The following is an 11,240-nucleotide window of genomic DNA, read 5'->3' as shown; positions in this document are numbered from 1 at the left end:
ATTTTTCCAAGGAATTTTTTTGCTTTATCCAGGTGACTCTGGGAAAACAAAACCCCCCCAGGTTTTTTCCTCCCATTTTCCCCAAATTTTATCCTTTAATAAATAACAGATTAATTACTATATTAACTAATTAAGAATTAATATATTAATGAGAGAATCTGACTGGAAGTTTGCCAGGAATTTTTATTTAAATAAAACTCTTGGAATTTTGAAGATTCCAGGCTCTGCGTGCTCCTTGTTGTCTTCAGGAATCCAGGAATTTCCTAAATTAAGGAAAAACGGCTCCTTGATATTTTCGGGAAGGAAGAAAAAAATGCAAAATTCCTACTGGAAAAGGACATGCAAAGTGCAGGGGAGGTAAAAATTCCAAGGAATTCGAGGTGGATTTTCAGTTTGACTTCCTAAAACTTCCCGAAATTCTAAGTTTTCCTTGGTTTTGATTTCGGGAAGAATTCAAGCGAGGCCTGAAGGTAACAGTGTGCAGCCATTTGTGCTTCCAGGTTTTTGATTTTTCCAAGGAAAAGCAGGAGGGGGGAGGTTCCACTGGGAATATTCTGGGTGGGAATTGTGCTGTGGAAGCGTGCAGGAGGTGCTGGATCCACAAAAAAATTCCACAAGGAATTTTTTTCCCTGAGTGCCTGCTCAGAATCCTAAAAAAATTGGGATTTTCCTTTAGCTGGGATGGTTTTTTTCCCTAATTCCTCCAAACCACTCAGAACTTTTCTGATCTTTCCTGGAGGGAATTCTTGAGCTTGGGATAGAGCGTGGAATTTTGGGAGCACATTCCCATTCCTGTTGTTTGTTGGGATGAGTCAAGGCAGGTTTCGCTCCGAGTTGAATTAAATGAAATTTAATCCTGAGCGTCTCAGCTTTGGAAATCCCACTTTGGAAGACATGGAATCAACATTCCCAAATCCAAGCTCCAGTTCAGGCTCCCATGGAATTCACCAGCTGGAATTCCCTAAAAATAGGATGGAAAAGCTGAGCTGCACCTGGAAGAGGAGAGGTTTTAACAAAGCTGAGCTTAAGCACAGGGAATTTGCTTCTTTCCACGTCCAGACTTGATCCATAGGGAATTTTTTTCCCTGAGTGAAGCTCAGAATCCTAAGGAAGTTTGGGATTTTCCTTTGGCTGGGATGGTTTTTTCCCTAATTCCTCCAAACCACTCAGAACTTGGGGAACGTTCTCCCTCCTTCCCAGATGTTCTCCCTCCTCCCAGTGGAGTAAAGCTCTTGTCCAAGTCCATTTCCTCCAAACCACTCAGAACTTGGGGAATGTTCTCCCACCTCCTGCTGGAGTAAAGCTCTTGTCCAAGTCCATTTCCTCCAAACCTTTGGAAAACATCTTGGAAAAGCGGGAATTCAGAGCAGGGCCGTGTCTATGGCCGATTCCAGGTGCTGGAGCAGAGCCTCCGGAGAAGGAGACAGGGAAGTCAGATCCAGCTTCCGGAAATCCTCGTTAGCGCTTAACGAGCTCAGCACCTTCACCGTCCTCTTCAGGTCGAACACGGCGTGCAGCATTCCCAGGGTGGAAATGGCGGCTTTGGAATTGTTCTGGGATGAGGATTCCTCATCCAGGCCCTTCTCCAGGACGGAAATCCGGTTTTCCGCGATGACTTTGAGGAAGTTGTAGAATTCCTTGTAGTCGATGCCTGTGCAGGATTTCATGATCAGCTAAAGGGGGGAAACGGAGTGAAGAATCCTATGACAGCGGGAAAAATCCAGGAAAAATCCCTAAAATTGGATGTTATGAAGTTAGGAATTCTTTGGAATCATAAATAATTATGTTTAATAATTTTTTCATTGGAATTGCTTCTGGAGCCAAAGACACCAGGTTGTTTTTCCCAAATATTCATTTTTGGAAGGAAATCAACCCAAGGAGAGGGAACAGCTTCCAGAAGTCAACTTGGAATTTTATTCATCCAGAGGAATTTGGAAGGAATTTCACCCACCCTCTTCCTCATGGAATTTTGGTTGGATTACGGAGTTTGGTCTTTTGGAATCTTTCCCAGATCCAGGGATCCAGGGGCAGCCACAGCTTCTCTGGGAATTCTATCCCAGCCAGGAATTCCTGCCCAAAATCCCATCTAAATCCCCATTTTTCCAATGGGAAGCCATTCCCTGTGTCTTGTCATTCCATGCTTATCCCAAATCCCTCTCCAGCTTTTCTGGAGCAGCTTTAGGCTCTGGAAGGGGCTCCGAGGTTTCTCCCTGAAACTTTCCCTTCTCCAGGGGAATATTTCCAGCTCTCTTGATCCTTAAGTTTTCCATCTTTCCAACCAACATTCCAACCTGGACACAGCCAATAACCAGAAGCAATTCCCACACTTTTATGGGGAGCATTCCCAAACTTTTATAAGGAGTATTTCCCAACAAAACAAACCCGTCCCCAACTCCTGCTTCCTTAAAAACCAGGGAAATTCTGCTGCGAGAACTCCAGTAATCCCGGAATTCCGGGATAATCTGGGATGTACCTGGCACTGGAGGTGCCAGTCGTCAATGGGATCTTTCCATTGGCTGATTTCCCTCTGGACGGCCGCCAGCTCATCCTGCAGGAAGCTCCACATGACGGCCACGTTGCAGCCGTTGACCCAGTTGTGGTTGATGGAGATGGTGTCTTCCTGAGGGAAAAGTTTGGGATAATCCATGGATAATTAGTAGTTAGGCACTAATTAAGTTATTAGGGATGATAATGTGGGATGTGCTGCTCCAAAAATCCCATTCCTGAGCAACCCAAAATGTCCCTCATTCCCAAAATGCTGCCGCTGACCCAGCTGTGGTTGATGGAGATGGTGTCTTCCTGAGGGAAAAGTTTGGGATAATCCATGGATAATTAGTAATTAGTCAATAAATAAATTATCAGGGATGATAATATGGAATGTGCTGCTCCAAAAATCTGATTCCTTCTTTAGAAACCCAAATTGTCCCCAATTCCCAAAATGCTGCCACTGACTGAGCTGTGGTTGATGGAAATAGTGTCTTCCTGAGGGAAATATTTGGGATAATTCATGGATAATTAGTAATTAGCAACTAATAAAGTTATTAGGAATGATAATATGGAATGTGCCACTCAAAAAATCCTATCTTAAGGGTTCTTAAGGATCATCCCATTCCATGGGCAGGGACACTTCCCACTATCCATGGTGCATGGTGCTCCAAGCTGGAATTCCTCCTTCCTGGGAAGGATTTTCATCCTTTCCTCTTCCTTTTTCCTGGGATCTTCCTCCTCCTTCCTCCTCACCCCAATTCTATGCCATGGAATTCCCACCCTGGTTTGGGTGGGAAAGGACCTCAAGGACCATCCTATTCCCACTCTCCCAGGTGCTCCAAGCCTCATCCAAGCTATCCTTGGACACTTCCAGCGATGGAGCTTCTCTGGGAAAACCATTCCAAACCATTCCTTCCCAACATCACCTGGGAGAACAGATCAACCTTTTCCCAGAAAAATCCCAATTTCCATCCATCCCAACAAAACCTCTGGGATCCCACTTCCCGATCCAAGAGCAATTCCCAGTGGGATCCATTCCCTCACCAGGTTATAAACCTGGTGGTGCCACCCGCTGGGAATGAAGACGATCTCTCCGGCTTCCTGGAGAATTTCCAGAGGGGGTTGGCTCTGGCTGTAGCGCGGATAAATCCTCTTATCCCGAAGATCTGGAGCCGTCACGTCAAAGGGGAGATTCCCGTGGCGATCCTTCAGGAATTCCTCCTGTCCCGCGGGATACAGGAGCCATTTCTTCCTGCCACAGACGTTGGCTGACCAGCTGTAGGAGCGGAAGACGTCGGCATGGAACGGCGTCCTGGGAAAAATCAGGGATGGGCGGGAATCAATCCCAAAAAATTCCGACAGGGATTCGAGTAGTTGAGAAGCTGAGGTGCTGATCCCAAAATTCCTCATGGAATTTTTGTTGGATTATGGACTTTGGCTAATAAAAGGCCACTATATGGATACTGATCCCAAAATTCCTCAAGAAATTTCAGTTGGATTATGGGATTTTGGTTATTAATAGGGCATTATGTGGATACTGATCCCAAAATTCCTCATGGAGTTTTGGTTGGATAATGCAGTTTGGCTGTTAAAAAGCCACTGTGTCCATCCTGATCTCAAAATTCCATAAGGAATTTCAGTTGGATTGTGGAGTTTTGAATATTAAAAAGCCAGTGTATCCATACCAATCCCAAAATTCCTCATGGAATTTCGGTTGGATGATGGAGTTTTGGATATTAAAAAGCCACTGTATCCATACCAATCCCAAAATTCCTCATGGAGTTTTGGTTGGATAATGCAGTTTGGCTGTTAAAAAGCCACTGTGTCCATCCTGATCCCAAAATTCCATAAGGAATTTCAGTTGGATTGTGGAGTTTTGGCTATTAAAAAGCCACTGTGTCCATATCGATCCCAAAATTCCTCAGGGAATTTTGGTTGGATTATGGAGTTTTGGTTATTAAAAGGCCATTATATGGATACTGATCCCAAAATTCCTGATGGAACTCTGGCTGGATAATGGAGTGCTTTATATCCTCTGTGCTTCTCTTTAATTTATCCCAAAAATCCCTCAAGGGCAGGGAATTCTGATAAAAACACTCCAAATGCAACTTTAGAACCAATACTGGGCTGGAATTTTCACCTGGAATTTTCCCCTGCAAAACACTGGAGTTATCCCTGCACATTCCAAGTGGCTGATCCCAAGGGAATTTTTCCTCTAATCTCCCAGATCCTTTTTTTTTTTTTTTGAGTACAATTTGGGGTTTTCCCTTTTCCGTTTTCCTCTAATCTCCCAGATACTTATTTTTTTTTTTTTTTTGGTACAATTTGGGGTTTTCCCTTTTCCCTCCCATCCAGAACCAGCTGGGACACCGGGAGACCTGCCTGGTTATCCTGAGGGATACTGGGATAATTTCCTGGGATATTCAGCTGGAAAAGGAGTTTTTTGGGATGAGAGCCTTACCAGGATCCCTTGGGTCCCATGTAGACGAACCTAAAATCATCCACAGCCACGGCATCCCAATATTCGTTGAGCCAATCCGAGGAAAAATACACGGGAGTGGTGTAAACATCCTGCTCTGGAAAAGCTCTGGAAAACACAAACGCTTGGAAAAGCAGCTCAGGAAAACAGGATCCCCCGAATGCAGTGGGAAGAGCAAGGTGGATCCTTTAGGATGGAATTCCAGGGGTTTGGGGTGGAAGGGAGTTGAAGGAGCAGTTTATCCCAAATTTTCAGTATCCCAGATTGTTCCAAGCTGGTCTTGGGCATTTCTAGGGATTCAGGGGCAGCCATGGCTTCTCTGGGAATTCCATCCCAACCCCTCTCCATTCCCACAGGGAAAATTCCTTCCCAAGGCTCTTTTCCAGCTGGAGAAGGAAAGGCAGAGCTGGGGGAAGGCAACTGGAAGGAGTGGGAATGTTCCCAAAAAGTCAATGGATACAAAAGGATCCCAAATCCAACACGGCCATGGAATGATCCCAACTCAAATCCCAATCCAGATGTGACTGTAGGAGCTGTTCCAGTGCTGTTTTCCATAGGGAGAAAACATGGAATGGTTTGGGTGGGAAGGGACCTTAAGAATCATCCCATTCCATGGCCAAGGACAATTCCAACTGTCCCAGGCTGCTCCAGCATAGCCTCAGACACTTCCAGGGATCCAGGGGCAGCCACAGTTTCTCTGGGAATTCCAGCCCCTCCCCACCCTCCCAGCCACGAATTCCTTCCCAAATTGAGTTTAAATGTCTCTTGAGCTTGGAATAAAAGCTGGGAATTAGGCTGAGGCAATATCAGGGATTTGAGGAATCCGGGGCTCTTTTGGGAGTTGGAGGCCAAGGCTTTGCAATCCCTCAGGGAATGCTGGAATATTTTCCCTCCACACTGATGCTGAGCTCGTCTGCTTTGCCTCAAAACCCCAACTGGAACAACTGACAATCATGGAATCATGGAATTTTTGGGGTTGGATGGGATCCCAAAGAACATCCAGTTCCAACCCCATGGCAGGGACACTTCCCACTATGCCAGGCTGCTCCAAGCTGGCTTTGAGCACTTCCATGGATGGAACAGCTTCTCTGGGAATTCCACCACAAACAGGAATTCCTTCCCAAATTAAGTGGGACGCCATTCCCTGGGTCCTGTCATTCCATGCTTATCCCAAATCCCTCTCCAGCTTTTCTGGAGTCCCTTTGGGCTCCGAGGATTCCGTGGATCCTTCCCTTCTCCAGAGGAGCATTCCCATTGCCGGAGCGTTGGGAATGATCCCTGACCTGCTCAGGTGCCAGTCCTTGAGGTAGAGGCAGCCCCGGGAGGAGCGGTAGCCGTTCCTGATGTATTCCCGCCAATATTCCACGTATTCCTTGAAGGGCAGCTGCTCCTTGGGGTTGGAATTGTATTCCTTGACATCGCAGTTGGCAACGGGCACAACGGCTTCTCCTGGAATTACAAATCCTTCAGGAGTTTTCCTTGGGAATCGGGAGGATTCATCAAATCATCTCCACCTCACCCTCATTCCCGCGGAATTCCGGGCTTCAAATGTTCTGAAGGAACCATCCCAATCCCAGAGCCATCATTCTAGGGGAACACCATCCAGGAATTACAAATCCCTTGGGAATGAGGGATTCATCAAATCACATCCCTAAAGTTCATCCCTGTGGAATTCTGGGCTTCAAATATTCCAGAGGAACAATCCCAATCCCAGAACCATCATAACAGGGGAACATGATCCAGGAATTACAAATCCCTTGGGAATGAGGAGGACCCATCAAATCACCTCCCCCAAACTCATCCCTGCAGAATTCCAGCCTTCAAATATTCCAAAGGAACCATCCCAATATCCCAGAACCATCATTCCAAGGGAACATGATCCAGAAATTACAAATCTCTCAAGAATTTTCCTTGGAAATCAGGAGGATTCATCAAATCATCTTGCTCAAGCTCATCCCCATGGAATTCCAGGCTTCAAACATTCCAAAGGAATATTCTATATCCCAGAACCATCATTCCAGGGAAACAAAATCCAGGAATTACAAATCCCTCAGGAATTTTCCCTGGGAATGAGGAGGACTCGTAAAATCACCTCCTCAAGCTCATTCCTGCGGAATTCCGGGCTTCAAATATTCTGAAGGAACAATCCCAATATTCCAGAACCATCATTCCAGGGAAACAAAATCCAGGAATTACAAGTCCCTTGGGAATCCTCTGCAGGAATGAGGAGGATCCATCAAATCACCTCCCTCAAGCTCATCCCCGTGGAATTCTGGGCTTTAAATATTCCAAAGGAACCATCCCAATATTCCAGGGAAACACCATCCAAATCCACATTGTTTATTTTAAGTGACCTGGATTTTCCTGCTATTTATTCCATGTGCCCCAAATTTTCCTGGTTTTCCTTTGCTGTGACCTGAATTTCTCAGTTTTTTCTTTAAAGGGAATTTTCCCCTTAAATTCCTCCCTTAGGAGGGAGGTATGGGTCAGGACTGAATCCTTCAGGATTTGGAATAATTAAATTATCCAAGATTTTAAATTTATTTAAATAATAAATGATAAAGGTAATTTGATAATTAAAGATAAATGAAATAATTTAAATTATAAATGATAAAGAAAATTTGGGAATACATTTCAGCTTGGAATCTGCGAACCAAACTGTGAAGAAATGGGAAAAATCCATGGATTAATTTTGGACAAAAGCTTGGAATTTGGGGTTTGTTAGTGCTTTTATCCCTAAAATTCAGTCCTAAAAAGCTGAATCCTTTAGGATTTGGAATAATTAAATTCTCCAGGATTTTAAATTTATTTAAATATAAATAAAAAATAAAATTTGGGAATGAATAAATAGAAAAAAACCTCCATGTGTTAGTTTAGGAAAATCTTGAAATTTTGATTTTTTTAGTGCTTTTATCCCTAAAATTCAGTCCCAAATTACTGAATCCTTTAGGATTTGGAGGAAATCCCGGGACTTACCAAACTTCTGCAGGAGATGCTCAAAGTTGGGTTTCCCATGGAAAAAAAAATCCATGGATTAATTTAGGATAAAAACTTGGAATTCAGGGTTTTTTTAAGTGCTTTTATCTCTAAAATTCAATCCTAAAAAGCTGAATCCTTTAGGATTTGGAATAATTAAATTCTCCAGGATTTTAAATTTATTTAAATATAGACAAAAAATAAAATTTGGGAATTAATAAATGGAAAAAGTCCATGTATTAGTTTAGGAAAATCTTGAAATTTTGATTTTTTTAGTGCTTTTATCCCTAAAATTCAGTCCCAAATTACTGAATCCTTTAGGATTTGGAGGAAATCCCGGGACTTACCAAACTTCTGCAGGAGATGCTCAAAGTTGGGTTTCCCATCCCACGTCACCCAATTTTTCCTGCTGCCCCAATCCTCGGTGAACTTGGCCGAGAAAATGCAGGGATGGTTGGGAATGAGATAATCCCGGAAAAAATCGGAATAAGTGAAGGAATCGGCTTTGTCAATAAAATCCACGTGGCCCCCGGGGAGAGCACGCGGAGAAGAATTCCCAAAATCCCGGAAAAAAGCGGTGGAACAGGCAAAGGTTGCTCTGTCCATGCAGGCTGGAAAAAAATTCCTGGCTGAGCCAAGGAATTTGGAAAAATAATCCAAAAAAAAACCCTGCCAAAAATGGGATTTGAGGCTTTAAAAGTGTGGAAAAGAATGGGGAAGTTGAGGGGAATAAAGAGTGTTGGGATAATTTGGATTTTCCATGGTTTTTGGGATAGCTGGGAAATGGATGGGGGTTTTTTGGATGTTTATTCCTCTTGTCAGAGCTGGTTCTGTCCTAAAAAAAGCAGGAAAAGAAAATTTTAGTGGGATATTTCCAAGGAATTGATGAACTGAAGGGGTGGAGGGAAAGAAATTCCTGAAATATTTGGGAAAATGCTGATTGCTGTGGGAGCATCCCTTTGTTCCCAGGTCTGGCACCTCCCACTTCCCACAGAGTTTTTCCATGGATTTGCAGCAATCAAAGGATAAAAATAGGGGAAAAATGGGAAAAAAAAACCCCAAAAAACCAAAAAAAAAAAAGAGGGAAGGGGAAGGCTGAGCACAGTGGGAATAAAGGAAAGAGGCTGCAGGGATGGGATTTGGGAAACACTGAGGGAAAAGGGGATTTAGGGATCTCTAGGAGGGAATTCCTCCCTCACAGAGCTCCAAATGTCGGGGTTAAGGAACGTCCATGAGGGAATTTTCCCTCAGAGATCTCCAAGAGAATATTGGAATGAAGGGAAATCCATGAGGGAATTTTCCCTCACAGAGCTCCGAGGGAATATGGGAAATAAGGAACATCCATGGGAAAAGTCCTCCCTCCCAGAGCTCCAAGGAAACACCAGGATTAAGGAACATCCATGAGGGAATTTTCCCTCAGAGATCTCCAAGAGAATATTGGAATTAAGGAACCTCCATGAGGGAATTCCTCCCTCAGAAATCTCCAAAATAATATTGGAATTAAGGAACCTCCATGAGGGAATTCCTCCCTCAGAGATCTCGAAGGGAACACCGGGATATCACAGCGGGATTAAATGATTTCCATGATGGAATTCTCACCTCCCAGAGCTCCAAGGGAACATCGGGATTAAAGGAAATCCATGAGGGAATTCCTCCCACACAGAGTTTCAAGGGAATATGGGAATTATGGGATATCAATGAGGAAATTCCTCCCCCAGGTATCTCCAAGGGATATGGCAGTGGGATTAAAGGAGTTCCATGAGGGAATTCCTCCCTCACAGAGTGCCAAGGGAATATCAAAATTAAGGAACATCCATGAAGGAATTCTTCCCTCAGAGATCTCCAAGGGAACATGGGAATTAAGGGAAATCCATGAAGGAATTCCCCCCTCACAGAGCTCCATGGGAACACTGGGATATGGCAGTGGGATTAAAGGAGTTCCATGAGGGAATTCCTCCCTCAGACATCTCCAAGGGAACACCGGGATTAAAGGAAATCCATGAGGGAATTTTCCTTCACAGAGCTGCAAGAGAATATTGGAATGAAGGGAAATCCATGAGGAAATTCCTCCCTCACAGAGCTCCAACGGAATATGGGATATGGCAGCGGGATGAAAGCATTTTCCCCCTCACAGAGCTCCAAGGGAATATGGGAATTACGGGACATCATGAGGGAATTCGTCCCTCACACATCCCCAAGGGAATATCAGAATTATGGGAAATCCATGAGGGAATTCCTCCCTCAGGGAGCGCTAAGGGAACACCGGGATTAAGGAACCTCCTTGAGGGAATTCCCCCCTCAGAGATCTCCATGGGAACACCGGGATTAGGGAACCTCCATGAGGGAATTCCCCCTCACGGATCTCCATGGGAACACCGGGATTAAGGAACCTCCTTGAGGGAATTCCCCTCTCGGCTCTCCCCAGTGTGAGGGGGAGGACCCGGACACCACAGGGCGTCGCACACGCCATCCCCACCTCGCTGTCCCGTCCCACCCCCACCGTCGCTGCCCGGAGGAACCGGGAGCACCCCGAAGGAGCCACACTCACCCCCGCCCCCCGCGGGGCAGCCCCGCGGCGCGAATGGCGGCGTCGGCGGCGACAATGAAAGGTTATGGCGGGCGCCGCCGGAACCTCTGCATCGGGCGGGTGGGGGCCGGGGGGGAGGCGAAAAGCGGAGCGCAGCGGCGCGGAGCTCAGCCAATAGAAATGCTCAGATGCGCGGGGCTCAGCCAATGAGAGCGCACGGAGGGCGCAGGCGCGGAGCGGGGTCGGTGCCGCACTGAGGGAGGTGCGTGGGGAGCCGGGGGCGCTCGAAATGGGGCCCGAGGGGCTGGAGGGAGAGCTTGGCCTTGGAAATGGGGCTGGGGGGTCACAAACTGGGGCTTGGGTGGGCTCCGGACAGGGAATGAGAGGCTCCGATCCATGGCCGCGGTGGTTTTGGACCAGGACAGGGAGGTCCGGATGGGGCTGAAGGGACCCGAAATGGCGCGGGAAGGGTTCCAAGTGGGGCGGGAGGGGCTGGAGGTAGAGTTTGGGGCTCGAAAATGGGGTTGGGGGGTCACAGATTGAGGCTTGCGGGGACTCCGATCTATGGTCGGTGTGGTCTCGGAGCGGGCCCGGGAAGACTCGAAGTGAGGTGAGAGGAGCTCGAGATGGAGCTTGGGGCTGAAATGGGGCTGGGGGGTCCCAAAGTGGGGCTTGAGGGGCGGGGCTCCGATCCATGGCCGCGGTGGTGTCGGACCGGGAGTTCTGGATGGGACTGGGAGGGGTTGAAAAAGGGGCTGGGGGGGGGTCATA

General features: G+C 46.3%; 2 protein-coding genes across 4 annotated transcripts in view; one reads left to right on the top strand and one right to left on the bottom strand.

The window, feature by feature from the left end:
- Positions 1-165: 165 nt before the first annotated feature.
- On the bottom strand, positions 166-10,613 carry JMJD4 (jumonji domain containing 4). 3 transcript variants are annotated; one of them, XR_005954842.1, is made up of 8 exons: positions 10,491-10,613; positions 8,290-8,777; positions 6,250-6,415; positions 4,949-5,074; positions 3,532-3,799; positions 2,474-2,620; positions 1,258-1,673; positions 166-1,163 (listed from the first exon to the last, which is right to left on the bottom strand). XR_005954842.1 is itself a non-coding variant. In XM_041464179.1 (8 exons), exons 2-7 carry the CDS (start codon positions 8,546-8,548, stop codon positions 1,362-1,364), a joined length of 1,278 nt encoding a protein of 425 aa, XP_041320113.1. In that variant the 5' UTR covers positions 8,549-8,777; positions 10,491-10,613; the 3' UTR covers positions 166-1,257; positions 1,332-1,361. The 3 variants fall into 3 exon arrangements, 2 of the variants coding, with proteins under 2 accessions (XP_041320113.1, XP_041320111.1); XM_041464179.1 differs by having other exon boundaries at positions 166-1,257; positions 1,332-1,673; XM_041464177.1 differs by having other exon boundaries at positions 166-1,673.
- Positions 10,524-11,240, top strand: part of LOC121351814 (synaptosomal-associated protein 47-like) — a 14,523-nt gene continuing 13,806 nt past the window's right edge. The window contains exon 1 of the mRNA XM_041464188.1: positions 10,524-10,589. Coding sequence (XP_041320122.1) covers positions 10,524-10,589 — 66 coding nt within the window. The remainder of the gene's footprint in view (positions 10,590-11,240) is intronic.

The sequence above is a fragment of the Pyrgilauda ruficollis genome, unplaced genomic scaffold (genome assembly GCF_017590135.1).
Source record: "Pyrgilauda ruficollis isolate IOZ18807 unplaced genomic scaffold, ASM1759013v1 scaffold173, whole genome shotgun sequence".
NCBI classification, from domain to species: Eukaryota; Metazoa; Chordata; class Aves; order Passeriformes; family Passeridae; genus Pyrgilauda; species Pyrgilauda ruficollis.
The sequence above is the reverse complement of the archived record's forward strand: the minus strand, read 5'-3'. Positions and strand labels throughout refer to the sequence as shown.